Below are 21,190 nucleotides of genomic sequence, written 5' to 3'. Positions count from 1 at the left end.
CCAACCAAGCCTAATGCATGGCACTTGATAAACGTTTACTGAACGGAGCAATGAATAGGACATTTTAATTAATAGGACATAGCTCAAATAATAAATATTCAAGGGCTAATGGAATTGAGAGTAAAAGGTACCTTCAAGTTGGAAAGGGTTGATATGAAAACTTTCCTGTTTTAGGTCAGAATAAAATAAATAAAATGTCAAAATAAGTCAAAATAAATAAATAAAACAAATAAAAATGGAGTCTGAATACAGGTTGTCCAAGAAAATGTTCTCACTAAGGTGACACTATACGGACACACTAGAGAATGAAAGGGGTTACTACCACTAATTATGACAAGACTAGCCGTGTGAAATAGAAATATAAAATGGCATTTACACTGTTCTGCAAATCATAAGACCTAAGTTGTTTTAAGAGTGACATGAAATACCAATTTTTTAAAAATGGATATCTTCTATTTTCCTGGCTCTCTCACACTAATTTTCAGAACTTTCTGTTTGAGAAGAAATTTCCAAGACACCGTCTCTACTTCCTAGCAAATATTACTGGTTGTCCACCAAACAAACCTTCCCCACAGTCCTTGCCCTTGGAAATGCAGTTTTGTTCAAGTGTTCAAACCTCCCCGCCACCTCCCCTCTCACAGTGACCTGGAAGAAACTCCTAATCATAAGTCAATCATGGGACACTCATTCCCTCTGCACAAGGCTGATTACAATGCGGGCATACGACCCTCATAATGGCCATTAGACATCAGAGGAAAAAGGTTGGTGGGGGTGTCTCTGCAATGCACATGTACTGTTTCTACAATAATGAAAGGTCTTACAGGCAAATGTCTTTATGACCTGAGGGTAAGGAAAAAAGTTTTTAAATACCCTAAGTGTGACAGCCATAAAGTAAAATTTATAAATTCAGCTACATTAAATTATGTTCATCAAAAGATAAAAATTTAAAAGTGAAACCACAAGCCAAAAGATATTAATATTTTCAAAAACACATATAACTGGAAAAAGACAGTAATAAATAAGTCTTTTGGGTTCGTGAGAAAAACACAAAAATCTCACCGGGAAGATGGGCAAAAGTTATCAATAGGTATTTTGCTGAAAATGATATGCCCAAGTCTTATAAACTATGAAAAGCAGCTCAAATTTATTAGTAATCAAGGAAATGCATACTAAAGCTAGGAGATCTAATTCACACCACATTTTCAAAATATCAATACCATACAATCCAGCAATTCCACTATGTATTTATCCAAAAAAATATTAAAATACTATTTCAAAATGATATATGCACTATGTTCACTGCAGCATTATTTACAAATACCCAAAACATGGAAGCAACCTAAATGTCCACCGATAGATGAATACAGATGTGGCATGCATGTGCGCGTGTGCAGACACACACACACACACACACACCTATAATGCAAAACACATTTCTAACTACGTGCCAAAGAATTTGAAGGCTACTTACTTTGCACATGTCCCCCAAGAGATCTATAAAAACAGCATTATGCATAATAGTAGAACCCTGGGATAAATCCAAATATCCTTCTACTAGTAGAGGAGACAAATAACTTATAGTATATGCATACATGGCATGCTATACAACGGTGAAAATGCCAACTATGATAACATGTATCAATATGAGGATTCTCAAAAACATTTTTAGGCAAACAAGTCACAGAATAACACACCAAGTATGAATCTTTATATGAAGATTTCTTAAAATATGCAATTTTAGAGATTTAATTGTGACAAAACTATAATGAAAAAGAAGGAAATGAATTTCTGGTTTCCAGTCCAGCATGTAAAGAGCTTAGAAGTCATCACTGCCTCCTAGTAACAAGTAAAAGGCTAAAGAAACTGATAATTAACAACTCTTCTTAGATCCATCAGAGAAGTGAGGTCACAGGGCAAACTCCTGCCCCAAAACATGGAGAGACTTACTAGAGCAGAAATCCCTGTGGGAACAGGTACCAGGGTATGAAAATCTGGACTGCAAATGATACTGCTGGAGGCTTGGTGAGGCAAAGTTTGAAAGTTAAAAACCACAGGCAAATACAGTCATAGGGGGCCCCTGCACTTTTGTGAGCTTTATTTCCAGGAGCTCTACCACATTCTCAGGATGAAGACTGGAGAAAAATCCCCTCATACTCCTGGCAGGGAGAGGGGAAAAATAAACATTTGGAATCACACTAGAGCATTCTGTTCTTCTTAACAAGGCCTGCCCTCCAGACAAACTATTTTACCAGACTCTAATCTACTGGTGTTTTATCAAAGCCTAACCAACCCAGGAGATGGAAAACATAGAATTCTAGTCTGCTCTGGTCTTCTACATGAGAAACACCCAAATCCAGTCCCCTCTAGCCATCCTACATTAGCTAAGAGGGTTCAGAGGTAGAAAAAAAGAATCATTTGTGAAATTCACAGCACAGAGGCTCATAAGAGACTGAGGCCTAATCACAGGACTACAAAAAACTTCCCCTCCCCCAATGCCTTTCCACTATATTACTAAAGACCTTTACTGAAGATCTTTTTACTCACTACATTATATCCACCTTTCAAAAAAATTACAAGGCATACTAAAAGCAATGAATCAGTCAATCAATAGCCCACAGTTTAAAGAGACTGAGAAAGCATCAGAACCAGACTCAGTTATGGCCAGGGATGTTGAAATTATCAGACCAGAAATTTAAAACCACCATGATTAATATGCTAAGAACTCTAATGGAAAAAGTAGCCAGTATGCAAGAACAGATTATAATGTAAGCAGAGAGATGGCAACGCAAGCAGAGAGATGGCAATGCTAAGAAAGAATCAAAAAGAAATGCCAGATATCAAAAACACCAACAGAAATGAAGACTGCCTGTAATGGGCACATTAGCAGACTGGATACAGCTAAGGACCTGAGCTGAAGCCAAGAGTCGGATGCTTAACCAACTGAGCCACCCAGGCGCCCCAGAATTTCCCCCAAATTAAAGTCAGACACCAAGCCAAAATCCAGGAACCTCATAGAATACCAAACATAATAAATGGCCCCCAAAACTACACCTAGGCATATCATACTCAAACTGCAGAAGATCAAATATAAATTTTAAAAATACTGAAAGAAGCCAGAGGATGTTGGGGAACCTAACCTGTAGAGAAACAAAGGTAAGAGTGACATCCATCTTCTCCTTGGAAACCATGCAAGTACAGAGAGTATAATATTTAAAGTCTCGAGAGAGAGGAAAAAAAAACAAAAACAAAAACCTTGAATTCTGTATCCTGCAAAATGATCCTTCAAAAGTGAATGAAAAATAAAGACTTCCTCAGATAAACAAAAATGGTGGAATTTGTTTCTGGTAGATTTGTCTGGCAATAAGTGTTTTAAGACACTTTTTATAGAGAAGAAAAATAATATAGATCAGAAACTCAGATCTACATTTTTAAAAAGGAAGAGCCGAGGTACCTGCGTTGCTCAGTTGGTTAAGTGTCTGACTTTGCCTCAGGTCATTATCTCGCGGTTCATGGGTTTGAGCCCCACATTGGGCTCTGCTGTCAGCAAGGAGCCTATTTCAGATCCCATCTCCCTCTCTCTGCCCCTCCCTCACTTGCATGTGCACACTCTTTCAAAAATAAACATTTAAAACTAAATAAAGAGGAAGAGCAAAGATAGAATAAGTAAAGGTAAAATAAAAACATTAATCTAAGAGATAAAAGTCTGTTCAAAACAGTAAAAGCAACAAAGTATGACTACGGTTTATATATGTGAAATGAATGACAGCAATTGTACAAGTGATGAGAGAGAGGAATTAGGAATATTCTGTCATAAGGTACTTGTACAACCATGAAGTGGATATAGTATTACCTGAAAGTGGTCTCGGATTAGTTGTAAATGTGTATCGCTGACTCTAGAGCAACTACTAAGAAGTTTAAAAAGAAGTATGTATCTGATATGCTAAGAAAAAAGAGAAAATGGAATGATAAAAATTCTCAGAACCACAAAAGGCAGACAAAGAATGAAATACACAAATAGTAACAAAAAAAACAAGAGAAATGAATAGACAACATTAAGAACATGGAAGATATTAACCCAATTATATCAGTAATCACTTTAATTGTCAATGGTCTAAATACACCAAATAAAACACAAAGATTGTCAGGGTGCCTGGGTGGCTCAGTCAGTTAAGCATCTGACTTCGGCTCAGGTCATGATCTCACAGTTCATGGGTTTGAGCCCCGCGTCTGGCTATGTGCTGACAGCTAGCTCAGAGCCTGGAGACTGTTTCAGATTCTGTATCTCCCTCTCTCTCTCTCACCCTCCCCTGTTCACTCTGTCTCTCTCTGTGTCTGTCTGTCTCTCTCTCTCTCAGAAATAAATAAATAAATATTGTCAGAGTGAATCAAAAAGCAAGACCCAAAAATATATTGCCTAAAATAAACACTAAAAAATTAATTTAAAAAAATGGGCAGATCCAGCAGGCAGAAAATCGGTGAAGACATAGTTGAGCTTAACAACAGCATCAGTCAACTGGACAGAATTGACATCTATAGTCTACTTCATCCAACAACAAAATACACATTCCTCTCAAGCTCACATGGAACATTCACCAGGACAGATCATATGCTGGGCTATAAAATACATCTAAATAAATTTAAAAGAAATCTGTCTGCTCTCAGACTACAATGGAATTAAACTAGAAATCAATACTAGTGATAACTGGGGGGAAATACTTGGAGATTAAACTCACTTATAAATAACACAGGGTTCAAAGAAGAAATCTCGAGAAAATTAAAACATACTTTGAACAAAAATGAAAATACAATTTACCAAAATTTATGGGATGCAGCAAACAGTCCTTAGAGAGAAATATGTAACATTAAATGTATATTTTAGAAGAGAATATCTAAAATCAATAACTGAGGTGTTCATCTTAGGAAACTAGAAAAAAAGAGCAAATGAAATACAAAGGAAGAAGAAAGAATAAAAATTAGAGCAGACATCAATGAAATTAAAAATAGGAAATACAAAAATGTCAACAAGACCAAAAGCTGGTTCTTTGAAAAGATCAATAAAATCAGTAAGTCTCTAGCTAGGTTAAGAAAAAGAGGAGAGAAGACATACATTACTAATATGAGAATGAAAGTGAAGAATCACCAGAGTCCACGAACATGAAAAGAATAAGGGAATATTGTGAATAACTCTATGCCCACAAATTCAATAACTTAGATAAAAAGAACAAATTCTTTGAAAGATACAATCTGCCAACTCACACAGAAATAGAATAGGCCTATATCTATTTTAAAAATTGACTCAATAATTAATAACCTTCCAAGACAGAAACCATTTAAGGAAGAAAGTATATCAATACTACAGTCTCTTTCGGAAGACAGAAATTAAGGGAATGCTGCCTAACTCATTCTATGAGGCCAGCATTACCCTAACACCAAAATCAAACAAAGACATTACAAGAAAACTACAGACCAGTATCTCTCATGAACAAAGATGCACAAATCCTCAACAATATATTAGCAAATCAGAGGATCAAGGAGTACAAAATTTCAGTTGCTAAAGAAGTCACAGGTAAACTATAGCATAGGGAATATAGTCAATAATACTGTAATACTAAGAATTAGCAAACCAAATCCAATAATGTATAAAAACAATTATATACCATGACAAGTGAGATTTATGCCAACTATGCAAGGCTGGTTCAACATCTGAAGATTGATCTTCACATCAACAGACCAAAACAAACAAAAACAGCATTTGACAAAATCCAACACCCATTCATGATTCAAAACTCTCAGCAAACTAGGAACAGAGGGGAATTTCCTCAACTCAGTAAAAAGCATCTGCAAAAAAACCTACAGCTAACATCATGCTTGATAGTGAAAACCTAGAAGCTTTCGCATTAAGATCAGGAAAAAGGCAAGCATGTCCCCTCTGATCACTCCTTTTTAATGTTATACTAGAAGTCCCAGTTAATGAAATAAGAGAAGCAAATGAAATAAAAGGTATGTATCTTGGGAAGGAGGTTACATGATTGTCTATGTAGAAAATTCCAAAGGGTCGTGGAATTTGAAATCAAAAACAACGCCATATACATTAGCACAAAAAAGAAATATTTAGGTATAATTTAACAAAATGTGTACAAGTTATATAAAAGGAAAACTATAAAACTCTGTTGATACAAATCAAAAAAGAACTAATTAAATGGAGAGGTAGCTGCCCATGCTCATAGACTCATTACTGTCAGGATATCAGTTCTTCCCGAACTGATCTACTCAATGCAATCCAAATGAAAATCCCATCAAGTTATTTTGTGGATATTGACAAACTGATTCTGAAGTTTGTATGGAGAGATAAAAGACCCAGAATAGCTAACACAATACTGAAGAGAAAAAGTCAGAGAACTGACACTATCTGACTTCAACTTACTATAAAGCTACAGTAACCAAGACAGTGTGACACTGACAAAAGAATAAACAAAAAGATCAATGAAACCGAAAAGATACCCCACCCCAATGGATACAGTCAATCAATCTTTAACAAAGGAGCAAAGGCAATACAATGTGAGCAATAAATGGCACTGGAACATCCACATGGGAAAAAAAAAATCTAGACACAGACTTTCCACCCTTCACAAAAATTAACTGAAAATGGAATATAACGGAGTATAGACCTAACTGTAAGTCCAAAACTATAAAACTCCTGGAAGATACCATAGAAGAAAATTTAGATGACCTTGGATGTGGCAATGACATTTTAGATACAACATCAAGGCCATAATCCATGACAGACAGAATTGATAAGCTGATGGGGCACCTGGGTGGCTCAGTCGGTTAAGCATCCAACTTCGGCTCAGGTCGTGATCTCACAGTTTGTGGGTTCAAGCCCCGCGTCAGGCTCTGTGCTGACAGCCAGCTCAGAGCCTGGAACCGGTTTCTGATTCTGTATCTCCCGCTCTCTCTGACCCTCCCCTGTTCGCGCTCGCGCTCTCTCTCTCCCTCTCTCTCTCAGAAATAAATAAAACATTCAAAAGTTTAAAAAAAAAAAAGAATTGATAAGCTGAACTTACTGAATTTTTTTTAATTTTTTAAATTTTTTTTAAATTTATTTCTGAGAGAGAGAGAGAGAGACAGAGACAGCATGAGCAGGGGAGGGTCAGAGAGAGAGAGAGGGAGTCACAGACTCTGAAACAGGCTCCAGGCTCTGAGCTGGCAGTCAGCACAGAGCCCGACGCGGGGCTCAAACCCACGAACCGCGAGATCATGACCTAAGCGAAAGCCGGACGCTTAACCGACTAAGCCACCCAGGCGCCCAATGAACTTACTGAATTTTTGAACTTTTGTTCTGTGAAAGACACGGTCACTAGAATGAGAAGACACAGATCAGAAAATATTTGCAAAACATCCATATGATAAAAAACTATTACCTAAAATGCACGAAGAACCATTAAAAATCAACAATAAAAAAATGAAAATCCATTAAAAAATAGACAAAAGACCTTAACAGACACGATGAAAGGATATGTTGTTGATGGCAAAAAAGATGCTCTAGGTCAAATGTGACTGTAGAACTGCAAATTAAAACCAGTGAAATACTACTCTATCAGAGTAGCCAAAATACAAAACACTGACAACACCAAGTGCTGACAAGGATGTGGAGTAACAGGAACTCATTCACTGCTGGTGAGAATGCAAAATGACATGGCCACTTTGGAAAAACAGTTCGGCAGTTTCTTACAAAACTGAACATACTCTCACCATCCAATCCAGCGATTGCACTCCTTGGTATCTATCCAAAGGAGTTTAAAATTTATATCCACATAAAAACATGCACACGAATGTTTGTAGCATGTTTATTCATAATTATAAAACTTAGAAGCAACTAAGAGGTCTTTTTGTGGGCAAACTGTGGTACATCAAGACAATGGATTATTTGGTGCTAAAAATAAGTGAGCTATCATGCCATGAAAAGACATGAAGGAACCTTAAATGCATAATTGTACTAAGTGAAAGACGTCAGTCTGAAAAAAGCTACATACTGTATGTTTCCAATGACATGACATTCTGAAAAAAGGCAAAACTGTGGAGATGATAAAAAGATCCGTGGTTGCCAGGGGTTAGAGGTGAGGAAGGAATGAATAGAAAGAGCACCAGGGATTTTCAGGGCTGTGAAACTACAGTGGTGGATACATATCATTATACATCTGTCAAAACCCAGAAACTACCACAAACACCAAGAGTAAATCCTAATATAAATGATAGATTTCAGGTGATAATGATGCAGGGGTGTAGGTTCATCAGCTCTAACAAATGCACCGCCCCGGTGGGGATGCATCCTGGATCAGTCCTGGAGGCTGTGCACGTGTGAGGGCCAGGGAATGCAACCTAAAACTGCTCTAAAATAAAGTCTAGGTTTTTCAGTTAAAAAAAAAAAAAATGGGAGTGAAACAATCCAAATTCAGGAGAGGGTGACAGAAGGTGTTGTGCTGCAGATGTAAACAAAGGGCTGCTCAATTCTGGTTAGTTCTTAAGCTGAGTGACAGATCCCCAAATGGATCACTGATGACTTTTCGGGGTCCCTGGATTTACCACCCCTGGTGCTGACCATTGACATGACAGCTTTTCTTTGTTTAAACCCCATTTTGAGTCCTGCTGTTATTTTTAGTTAGAATCATCCAAACTGGTAGTCTCTTAATTTGGATGTAGTACAACTGGGATCTGATTTAGCATGTTAACATTTAATCCCACTCTGTTCGGCTAAGCAGATCATTAAAACTTTACAGTAGTTACCCCCTAAGTATATTTAAAAAATTTCGTTTGGGGGAAATAAGAAACTGTAATGAAAATAGCTCAGTATTTTTCCAATCCTAAAAGGTATCTTCCTTTGAAAACATTGATTAAGCATGTGTGACACCAAGAACAATCAAGACTTTTTAAAAAAAATCTATAAGTCACCAAAGAGATAAGGCATCAGGCTTGTACTCTTGCCCTCCGTCGGGAGCCGCTTAATCTGGCTGGAAGATCACACATTTCCCCTTGGAGCTACAGGCTGGAGGTCAGACCACAGGGCTGAATTCGACTACCACGGGAATTCTTAAAAGGAGAGCAAACAAGGAAATGAGGAGATTTTGTTCAGAAAGGGGCATGGTCTCTGCTGTTCTGGCCAGAGAAATAAAGAACAATGGTCTCTCTGCAGACAAGTCCTATACTAGAAACTGTGTCCTGCTTAGGAAATCACTTCCATCCCACCTACTAGAGCAGACCAAAAAAAGGGATGGGACAAAACAGGGACATGCACGGGCACACACCATTTACCCGATCTACCAGACACTAGGAGCTAAGCCCTTCGCCTACATGGCTCTATTTAATCCTCAAAACAACCTTGCAGGGGCGCCTGGGTGACTCGGTGCTTGCATCGGGCTCTGCACTGACAGTATGGAACCTGCTTGGGATTCTCGGTTTCCTCTCTCTGCCCCTCCCCCACTCGTGCTCGTGTTCTCTTGCGCTCTCTCAAAAAATAAATAAACTTAAGGGGGGAAAAAACCTGCACAAGCAAGCCTGCTCATCTCATAAGATGAAGATGCAGAGAGGTTTAGCAAGCTGCCAAAGGCTGCCCACTAGCGGTTCGTGGAGGTGAGATTCAAACACAAGTCTTTCCAAATCTAAAGCTCGTATTCCTGTCTTTATTAGCATACACAAGAACCACAAAGAATACCACGGAACTAGTCAGTCTTGGAGCATTACCTCTTTTCAGGGACTCAAAGGCTACCCTTCCTCAACCTTCTATCTCTTACCCTCTGTCAAGTGCAGAGCTGGCCACACCATGAAGATGCAGATCCAGCCAAGCTTAGCAGGGTTCTGTTATGCAAAGGGATCCCTACCTCCCTTGGTTCCCAGACTAAAAAGCCTGGCCCTCACATCTTCACATCCATCAGCCCCTTCACACATGCATCATCTTGGCCACAAGAGGAACGAAGTTGGGGGACGGGGTGGAAGCATTTGCTCAAGGTAAGTACACTCTGTCTGCCCCCACTCCAGCTTCACACTGAAGCTAACTCTCAATGCTCGTTCTCCCGACAGTCATTTGCACCATTACCTAAGGTCCAACAAGAGACGGCCCTCAGGAGAGGGGCGCTGCTGTAGATGGCGTGCATGTACATGAGGTGAACCATCAGCTCTGCCAGCCACCAGTAGCAGAGGAGGCGACCCAGCCCCAGGGCAAAGGCGGGAAGGCTGGACTTCAGTGAGCAGTACTCTTGCTGCTGCATCTAAAGTAAAAACAAAAGAAGGCATTAGATTGTGCCTTAATTTTTTGCATCTTTCAAATAGTCCCCTAGACAATGTTTCTAGTACACAGTCTCACAAACATTACTGCTATCTCTACTAAAAGAGGATTGGTTCAGTCGTTCATTGTTCTTAAGTGACAGAAAACTCTCTCCCAGAGGAAGAACAGGGTGGGCCCGAGGAGGTAGCCAGGAACCAAGATGGGTTCTGCGTTCCTTCATCCCTGGCAAGAGCCCTGCAAAGAGCCAGGGTGGAGGACAGGATCTGACATAGTCTCTCTTCCTCAGGACTCTGGGGTCTCTTTGGGCCCAGCTGTCCCCTGCCTGTCTTCATCCATCACCCACCCACATGTAAGGCTGGTAAGAGTAGGGCCAAGTCAGGAAGGGGTGCAGGACTGGTAAGAGAAAGGGCGAGGGAGACACAGAAGCTGACAACAAGGGGAAAACGAGAGGTGGGTGTGCTGTCCTACCTGAAGATGTTTTTGAAACAAGGTGAAATAAATGCCAACAGGGACACTACGTGGGACAAACCTCTGGCTCGGCAGGCAGTGCAGTGTAACAGCTAAGAAGATGGACTTTACAGTCAGAATTGGGATCCAATTCTAGCACAAACCACATGGCTGTGTGATCCTGAGCAGGTAACTTAATCTCTCTGAGGCTTGTTTCCCTCATATATAAAGTGGAAAAAAAATTGTCATGACTAAAATACGCTAACACAGAAGAAGCACGGAGTATAACACCTGGCGTATAAAAAGCACTGGATAACGGCCAGTATCTGGTAAGTGATGTGCCTCCTACTGCCTTTCTTCACATTCTTCCTTCATGGCCTCCCAGACCAGCAGCTACAGGGCAGAATTAGGAGACAGTTCAGAGCCAAACACCAAAGGCAAGAGGAAGAAGTTCTGATTATTCACAGTCACAGATGAACTACTGAGAGTTCACTCAATATGTGTGGACAGTGCAGAAGCAGTTCTAGCAAAGCAGCCGGGCTCTGGGTCTTGCCTCACTGCCTGCTGTTTAGGGATGCCCAATAATTTAAAACACATAGATGCTGAAATGCAGAAGCACCTTGTAAAATCTGCATGAATTCAATCAATTTCACTTACACCACTAGACCAACGTACAAAAACAGAGAGCACGTCAATTTTTTGGATCTTACTCTGACAAGATTTTGTTAGACCGAAGCCTGCCACGTAATGCAGAGGTGAAGCTAATGCATAAATGATGAAGTTGAATCTGCAACATTCTCTGGCAGAAGAAATGGGCTTGATTTAGCTTTTGACAAACAGGAAAGGCGCATTCCTAGGGCCTCTTCGGCTTCCACGCTCTGTGAACATCAAAGGCACAAGGAGTCCCACTGCACCCAGGAGGAGTGAGCACCACTGCCCTTAGAGAGGAAGGGGAACCTGCACGCCAGGGAAGTGATTTTATTCCATTTTGACCATGCATTCTACCACTTTCGCAAACCATCCTCTCATAGCAAGAAGCCAGATGAAGAAATTCTGGCTGCCTCAGGGGCATTACAGTAACCTGCACAAATGGTGTGGCTCCCTTTTGCCATCTGCACCCAGGAAAGCTCACTGGTTTAATATTTTTTTCCATGTAAATTGATCAAACTAACGGGAATTTCCTTTTCCCTTGGCCTTAGAAAGGTATTTTGCCAAGCCATCCCAACCTGCCTTGTTAGTTAGAAGGAACAGCAAATGCTGGGAGGGATCTACTGGGTCGCCCGGGAAGAGTTTTCCAGGAAGGAACACAGGGCATATGAGGTCTTTGCAGACCCATACAGATCACAGCTGACTGCAACCACAGCTGAACTGCATGACCCAACGCACATCCCTTTCCAGGCATCAACTGAGGGTGGCTTTCATTCGAATGCATCTTTGGCGTGCATGCTCTGCAAGACTGTACCAAGTCTACCGCAGTGGATCTCTAGCACAATGGATGGATTAAACCCCAGTGCAGAGACGCCCAATCATTCATGTCTGCATTATCAAATTGAGAAGAAAAGGAAATAACTCAAATGTCCTAGGGTAAGAGGTTAGTAAAATGCATGAGTGCACCCCAATATATTATGTAGCCACGAAAACTATTTTTTTCAATGTGCATAAATAATGAAAAACTGGAAAGATACACACCAAAATGGCAACGGTGATGGTACTCTTTTTGGTAAGATTTTTGGGTTGCTTTTAACAATTGAATGTTTTTATAATCAAGGGGGAAAATAACGGAACTTCACAATACTGTGAAGACTTCAGTCCTCTCTGCTTATGAGGCAAGGTCCTCTACTTCACCCTTCTAAAAAACATCTAGCTTCAGGATCTCCCCTAGGCAGCCCGGAAGCCTCTACGGGGGAGTATTCTCTCTCTCCTACACTAGCCCCATGTTTATTTCTCAACTTCCCACCTCGCTCGTTGATTTTCTTACCTATGTACTGAGTTCCTCTTTGTTCATGCTCGTTCAGCTCTCTAAAGCCAATCCATTTTGATCGAATTAACATCAGCAAATGAGGAAACAATTATGAACATAGTGTCCATCGGTCTGTGGAGGCTGGAAGAGGTCACAACAAAGCAATGGGCAGAGCTGAGACATGAAGAGGCACCTACACCATTCTAGAGCACGGGTGGGCCTTTCTTGGTGCCACGCCCAAGGAGGGAAGCAAGTCCCTGGCTGAACGTGATAATGGCCTCAAAAGCGGTGTTGACAGAACACAATGTTCACCCAACTGAATGTCTCCAGTTACTAAAGATAGCAGCTCTGCACGCGGCCTGTACGCCTCTGAGCATAAGCCTACCCCAACGCAGGTGCGCTGAAGACCAGACCTGCACCTGAGGTCTCGGAGCATCACTGGGGGGTGCAGCCCCATCCCAGGGAGCCCCCCACTAGGCAATCAGGAAACCATGTCTACTGAATCATCTCTTAGCTGTAGGCAACCGCCATTCAAGGTCGGTTCAGAGGCCTGCCTTCGCTTCCCCAAACAACGTGCAGTCTAAAATGACATGAATATCTGTAAGGAGAAACAGGAGGTACATTTTGTGGCTGACTGGATTCCCAATAATGGCTTTTCTACTGTCCCCAGAGCAAAACTTCTCTGTCCGGTTTAATAAGGTATAATTATGTGTCACCACTGGACCGGAAGGGCTGGACTGTTCTCCGCAACGCCCCCTTTCTGATGCTGGATGTCTCCGCATTCAGAGTAACAGAAATGTCAATTCCTTAATCACACAAGTGAATACAAGAGAAGGAAAACAATCAGTTTTTCCTTCTTTTCACTTCTACTTTTAAAAAAATAGTTATTCATCTTTCTTTAGAGTCATACGATTGCAGTCCCTTTGTAACTTCAATCTAGTTGACTCCCTTTTATTCAAAAAAAAATTCAGCATCTGTCCCTTGCCAATCCAGCAGGAATAAAAGATATGCCATACATAGTTCGCCTAATGAGCAGGGCTGCTCTGTGTGTGCGAGCATTCCATCTGAGAGATCTCAAACCTCGGGGGGTGCCAGCCATAAGACCGTTGGAAACCGCCATCAATGGGAATTTTTAGTTAAGACTCCACTAAAAAATACACATTAGCTCATCTGCCAAGTGCGTTTTAAAACACATTATATTTTAAAACCTCATTTCATGCAAATTGCATAAAAAGGAATATCGAAGCCTTTCAAAGATAGTCTGATTACAGATGCCAGTTCTCAAAGATGAAAGGTGCTTTTCCTTCACACACGAATAATGCACATGTTTAAGAGCACCAAACAAAAGGCTACTCTGGAGCCCATGTTTGATTGTGCCGACTCTGCACCAACCTCCCCACTTGGGTCAAGAGCACTATAGCCAGGAGTCTTATTCCTTTGTAACGGAGGAGCACCTCTCTAGTCTGTGGTCACAGGCCGCACCCCTCCTCCCAACAAGGCACTCTGTCATCAGCCCTTCCCTACCCCTCCCCAGGCATCCAGACCAGGCCAGGGGTATTCGGCAGGTCTCTGCCGCAACAGGTGTACCTGCAGCGGGTGCAGCTTCCACAGGACGAGGGGGCCTCCAGACCCAGACGTCCACCGGGCCACACTGCCTCCGCTAACTGCTGCGGGACTGGCTGCCCAGCTGGCAGCAAGGCTCACGTCTGTATTCCTTCCACCTGACCTGCACTCTCTTGGCCTCCCTCTGCTTCTGTGTTACCATCTACATAGTAGTGATAACAGCAGCACTTCTCTCTGCCTGTGGCTGTGGCGAAGAAGTTGGCACATGTCAGGCACGGCTCAGAGCCAGCGCCCACCACAAACCTGAGCGGCACATCTGTGACACTGCCTGCCTGCCCAGCTCTCACGGACCCCGGCCCCTCAAGGGCCGGGCCCACCTTGGTACCTGCAGCAACCACCCGCATCTCTCTGCTGAAGAGGCAGAAGCAGGATACTGGCCTCCTCTAAAGCCAAGAATGGCCGTTGCCCAGAATCCCCTGCCGCTGTGCCCAAGTATGCGACGGGACGCCCAGAGTCTTGGTTCTGGCCTAAACTTCTGTTAGTTCTCAACTTTGGGAGCTTCCTGGATAGAATGTAAAACTGGCCCCTATACACAGGAGGCATGGAAAGAGAGAAGAAAGAGGCAGGCCACTCCAGATTGACAGGTGGCTGGTGTAATAAGCAGAGGAACTTCTAACAAAGCTGGGCTTGGGCGGCTGCAAGATTTCCGCAGCCACCTATCAGATTGTAAAAGTTTATACAGAGGCCTTAACTGGGTTCAGTCACAGACTCCGTCCAGAGGGTCTCGACGACACCTTATTCTCAAGGTTATGTACTAGAAACAGCTCCGAGTGGGAATGGTGGGCACAGTGTACATTCTAAGGACAGGAGAAGAGGTGAGGAGCTCTGACTGCCTGGGTTCAGCTTGGGGGGTCAATCAGCAGTCACATCCCCTCCATGACCTCCTCCAACAACCTACTCCAGAACTATCACACACTTTTGGCTAACAACAACAATAACGGTAATCATTAATACTTCATAGTGTTTACCTGTTAAGCCACGTTACCCATACAAAATCATAAGAACCTACTAACACTCCTGTGAGGGAGATACTATCATTCTTCCCATTTCACTGATAAAGAAACGGAGTCACAAACAAGGTAAGTAATTCACCAAATTCTCTCAGGCCAAAGCAAAGCAGAACTTTAAACCCTGTAACAGTAGGGTTGGGCTCTAGGATCTTTGCTCTTAACCACCACACTCCCCGAGGGTGGGAGCACAGCCCTCAGCAAGGAAAAGCCCCCCGGTCCTATCACACTCAGACTCACCGTCTGGCCCTACACCAGCCACCCACTGCACATTCCACCTGCTCAGGGTAAGATGGGGGGCCCCCAGGCTCCAGAGTAAGCAAATAAACAAGCCTTGTGTGTAAGTGCCGCTGCTTGTTAAACCTGCCCACAGCCACAGGAGAAAAATAAACCCGGCATATGTTCCTGAAACTGCAAACGCCATCTGAGAGGGCCTTCAAGTTAAGGCACTGCAGCCTTTTAAGATGCAGATTTTTACCTGCTTACAATCAGTGTGCAAACTTCACATGCCTTACCTAACAGAGGACAACTCTTCTATACTTCCGTCACGTTGCGTACGCAATTTACACACAAACAAACCGGGTGAAAGATACATTCTCCGCACGGTGTGCCTAATATTGTCATTTTATCAACCAGAGTTTGCCCTCCAGGTTGGGTTCCTCGATGGGGCTCCGCTGCCCCCTGGTGGCAGAGCCTCATTCTCCAGCTTTCCCTGACCTGAAGACCTAAGGACCATGAATGTCAGCATTAACCATTTCAGGTGATATTTATTCATTCACTCACACAAATGTTGCTTACAAGTTCTTCCCATTGGCTTTCCGCCTCCTGCTCACAGCCCCTTCCTTCTCAGACCCCCTGAAGGAATTCTTTCACTACTAGCTTTAGCTTCCTGGTCAACTGCTCCCCTTTGGGACCCATTTCTCTCAAAGAGGGTAAGTACCCCCATAACACCTTCTGTGACTGCAGGAACGGCTTGGCTGCTTTTATTTGCCCTGCGGCTTACTAAACATTCTGCCATTTCTAGACCAACTTTCCTCTGAATCTTCCCAGACCATACGAAAACGTTTCAATTCGCCTTCTGAGTTTCCAGCTTTTAGCAAGTGCTACCATTTTGAAAGGAATGAAAACGAGAGGAGTAGACAGAGATGCAGAGTTCCTACAGGAAGAAATCTGGAGGGCCTGAACCCACCCTGCACTTGTTCACTCCCAGCCTCTGGGCCCCGACTCTGCTGAGGAACTTAGGACGGTTCAACCTCCCAACCTCCAGCAGGCATCAGAATCACCGGGAAGGCCCCTTAACATCCATTGCTGGGCTCCACCCCAGGAGTGTCTGAATCAGAGCTGAGGTGGGGCCCAAGAATCTGTATTTCTAACAAGTTCCCAGGTGGCCCTTCTGCTGCCAATCCAAAGACCACACTTTGAGACCCATGGAGCTTTAGAAGATCAGCTGCCTTCACTAACCACCTGTCTTTTACACAATAATTTTAAACATGATTTTCAAACATAATCTTCAAATTACTTCATGACAGAAGAATGATCCTATGTAACCCAAACTGAGGTATGAGAAACTGTATGCTAAACATGTATCTGCCTGGAATATCCATTTCACTTGAAGAATTATGGAGGGGAAAAAAGCTAAATAATTTCACTGGCAATTTTAAAACCACACATTGTTATAATGCAGAAATACACTTTTGAGTACAAGAATAACTTTGTGGGGTTTTTAAGACCAAATATGGGATTTCTAAGAACCTGATGCTGTTCCAGGGGGCGCTTGACATGCTGCCCTTCGGAAACATGCAGCACTGCTGCTCGCCCTGCACTCTGAACTCACGTCCAGGCATGTGTGTGCGCACACATGTGCCTGCATGGCGACATGTGCCTGCATGTGCTGTGTTTATGCATAGAGGAGTTGTACTGTGTGTGCAAGTATAGGTGTTCATATGTATTAATATTCTCACCTCCATCAAGATTGTTTTGCTTTGGTGACAGGAGGTAGGAATGTCCCTTGAGAAACACAGGCTTTAGGTATTATCGCCTAAACTTTGTGAACATGTTCCATGAGGCTAGCTGTGGAATGAGAACAAAAATTCTAAGTAGGAGGGAAACTGAGGTGGGAATGACACAAGTAGCTTGATCGGAGCTTCAGACAAAGCTGTAGGGAAGCTGGGTCCTGGACAGAAATAGGCACTTGGACCCAGAGACATAGTTACCTTCAAACTCACTCCACCTGTTCACTCTGTTGGCTCATCTAGGTCACCCTGAACAATTCCCAGGCTATGGCAGCGTTATTTCATAAGCAGTTTGTGACAATAAAGGAGAACAAGGTATCTGCCAACCAACAGCTTAGACAGCATCCCTTTCTACTTTTCCAAGTAACACCACCAGAATCCACTTTTGTCTTTCCCTGGGACTTCCTGGCAGTGGATACCCACCCCTAAGTTCTGTTCTGCACTCAGTCACTAATCCTGGTTGCCAGCACCCACTGAAGAGTCAGGGTGGGGGGTTCCTAGAGCCAACATGCACAAGAGACAGGCAGGCCTGTGTTTCAAATACTTATTTCACCTAAGTATTTCATTTGTTACCTAAGAAGTCACAACAATGACATGTTTTAAATCTGTGGGCACCCCTGAATGAAAAGCCTCAGGAATGTCATGGACCACCATGGCCAACATGGACGGAATACCAATCCAGTCCCCCATGGGCTCTACCTGGGCGATGAACTCCGGGTAGCTGAGGATGGGCCCGTTGTGGAAAACAGGGTAATAGAAGACGTAGGCCACCAGCCAGGGGAAGGAGTAGAAGCCGTTCTCAGTCTCCCGCCAGCAGAACTCGAGGCTGAAGCTGGTGTAGTACAGGCAACGCACGGTCAGCGTGAACTGCAGCAAGTAGTACTCATTTTCTGTCTGGTACCACCCTCTCTGCAAAGTCACAAGAAGAAGACGGCTCTGGAGTGTCAAGGAGGGATGCCATCCGGTCCCCTGGGAAAGAGACCGCTTCCACAAAAAGAGCAGCTGTACCACAAAGGGGGTTCTCAACCACTGAGCAGCAGGGAAATCTCTCTGGTAATGGACACAAGGAGTTCATGAGCAGCGGAACGTTTCTAACACCGCTCATCTACTTAGCATTAGGCCTGACGTGCTGTGATGAGAGTTTTCCCAGATATGTATCAGATTCATCCAGTGGCGACATGGAGATTAGTTATAGCCAGTGGATACTCTGACAGTTCTTCCAACAGTACTGAAGGCAAAGAGAGGCTTATCAATGTCACATGGGATTCCTGTCTTCAATGGATCTTTCCGTTTGCTCTTGTTATTAATTTGGCTCCACATGTAGTTAAGGACTATTTGCCAAATAAGTTTTAGAAACACAGTCAATAGAAATAGTCCTTGCCTTCGAAGTGTCTAAATTGCCATACAGCAGATAGGTCTATAAGTATATAATTATAATGCAGCATGAAATAAGAAATAACAAACATGTAGTAAAATATGTATGAAACAAAAGCAGCACAGCAATGTGGTAAAATCTTAACAGTACTAGGTGGAATAAAATTATGGATCATTTTATAATCTTTTTTATATTTTCCATAATATATATATTGCCTTTTTAATGAGAAGAACAAGTTATGGGAATACAGACAAAGTATAAAATTGGGACAAAGGAAGGAACAGTTAATGTGATCCATGAGGGGACTTTTACAACTTTACACAGAAAAACCAAGCAGTGAAGAGTTTCTATTGTATGTCTGGGACTTCAGCAGCCACCAAGAAAAGACCAAGAGAACTGCAAGTGAAAAGCATGGAAACCCGGGCGCCAGGGCGGCTCAGTCAGTTAAGCGTCCAAATTCAGCTCAGGTCATGATCTCATGGCTCTTGAGTTCAAGCCCCGCGCTGGGCTCTGTGCCAACAGCTCAGAGCCTGGAGCTCACTTAACATTCTGTATTTCCCTCTCTCTCTGCTCCTCCCCTGCTCTCTCATTCTCTCTCAAAAATAAACATTAAAAAAATTTTTTAATTAAAAAAAAAAAACATGGAAACCCAAAGCAAGTAGTTTCTGGTCATTTGTTTCCTTGCGCAGTATTTTTCAAACCTCTAGTCTGCACAATAAACGGAACGTTTAGTCACTACCAACATCCTTAACTGAGGCTCACGATCATCATATAAATGATAGTTATGATTGGAGTCTATTTTGTACATTTGCCAGGTCCCCAAAAAGGTAGGTGTGGATTCCTTTTTATTTTTATTGCAGATCTATTTTTAAGCCCTTATATTTAAATGATCACCTAGGTAATCATTGTGGGAAGTCTCTTTTGTTAAGATGGAGATGCTACCCTACGTTCTCTCTCAGGTCTAGATTTTGACATATGTGCTTAAAGTGTTAGCCCCAATCAGTTGGTGAGAAAAATCAAGATAGTGTAACAGAAAATATCATTGAATTTTCAAAATGCTACGGTTTTTACAGAATTACTTAACATATATCATGTTATCAGAGGCTCAGAGAAACTCCATGTAGAAGACAGAGCACCTATTACTTCCATTTTCAAAATGATGAAATTGAGACTCAGGTTAAATGACTACCTCTGGTTTCAAGAGTAAGAAAGACAGTTACTAGAAGAGACAAGGAACCAAGTCATCCACTGGCTCATCTTTTCTGAAACTGTGCCGACTCACAGTGCACCAATGCCATCACTTGAGCATTGACTGAATGATCATGATCAACAACATGATCCACATGAATGATCATGTCAACAAGAATAAGGATACCACAAGACTTTTTCAGTGCCACAGTGACTAAAGAGAGAATATCAAAACTTCTCAAGATTTTCTCTGCAAGGAAAATACCTGCCTTCTCTCTCTCAGGGGCTATCATGGGCACTGCATGAGAAGTTCATTGTTTGTTAAATGCATAGAAGACGATTGCTTTCTTTTCCTGTTGTTCCTTACCCTCTGGTTCCTGTGACATCTGCCACCTTCCATGCCTACCCAAACTGGGCACAGAGGTAAAAGGTGAGCCCTGGGCAACCTTAGAAGGCTAAGACAAGGTCAGACACAAAAGACAAGATTCCAGAAAGCAGCACACCAGGATTCGCATGCATCAACCCCATATGGCCACTAGGGGGACCCCCACCACGATTCTTCAATTGACTTTTGGCTGCAAACAAAGGCAGCTACTCAATGGGAGCACTACCAAAGGGCCCGTCTCCTTTTCAAGGGTAAACTAGAGACACTTACCTTAACTTCCTCCACATCTTGCAGCCTCAGTGTGGAGAGCAGCAAAAGAGAACAGAGCCATGACAGGAGCTGAGACTTGAACTGGGCTACGCAGAAGGAGATGAAGGTGTGGAGAAAAATTATGGCCGTGCCTTGGGCCCCCAGAACACACCAGGAGGCCCACATTCCATAAGCCCCCAGGATCCAGGGTCTGTGCTGCAGACAGGGAGGGACCCAGAGAGAGACACACAGAGGGAGGGGGCAGAGAGGAAAAGAGAAAAGAGTGAGTGAATGGGTATTGCTATTAAAGGTTCCGCATATAAGCAGAATACTTACCGAGCCTTTAAAACCAAACTCTTCTCACTGCCCTGGGGATTTAGTGCAACACAAAGTGGATTCAGAACGACCTTCCATGTTAGCCCCAGAGTGATGGCTGCCTACCCTAGAACTCCACCAGACCTGCCCAGAAGCAAGGAGCCACTTTCCTGCCTTCAGCCAAAGCCACCCAGACCACTGGATCTAAAAGATATTTGGCTGACTTTTCAAAAGACACCATGGAAGCCAGAAGCCCGTTGGAAAAACTACCAGCCTGGATCCCTGCATACACTATCCTGCAAAAATGAAGGTAGAAGAAAGTATTTGTACACATTCCTCAGGTGTCTCAT

The 21,190-nt window shown here is 42.7% G+C and overlaps 1 protein-coding gene across 4 annotated transcripts in view; it reads right to left on the bottom strand.

The window, feature by feature from the left end:
- Nucleotides 1-21,190, bottom strand: part of HHAT (hedgehog acyltransferase) — a 309,652-nt gene that overhangs the window by 222,676 nt on the left and 65,786 nt on the right. For all 4 annotated transcript variants that reach the window (XM_077763160.1, XM_077763159.1, XM_077763161.1 and 1 more), the window contains 3 exons: nucleotides 20,547-20,741; nucleotides 18,028-18,237; nucleotides 10,091-10,262 (listed from right to left, as the gene is read on the bottom strand). In XM_077763160.1, coding sequence (XP_077619286.1) covers nucleotides 10,091-10,262; nucleotides 18,028-18,237; nucleotides 20,547-20,741 — 577 coding nt within the window. The remainder of the gene's footprint in view (nucleotides 1-10,090; nucleotides 10,263-18,027; nucleotides 18,238-20,546; nucleotides 20,742-21,190) is intronic.

This window comes from Crocuta crocuta, unplaced genomic scaffold (assembly GCF_008692635.1).
Source record: "Crocuta crocuta isolate KB4526 unplaced genomic scaffold, BGI_CrCroc_1.0 scaffold3, whole genome shotgun sequence".
Taxonomy (NCBI): domain Eukaryota; kingdom Metazoa; phylum Chordata; class Mammalia; order Carnivora; family Hyaenidae; genus Crocuta; species Crocuta crocuta.
The sequence above is the reverse complement of the archived record's forward strand: the minus strand, read 5'-3'. Positions and strand labels throughout refer to the sequence as shown.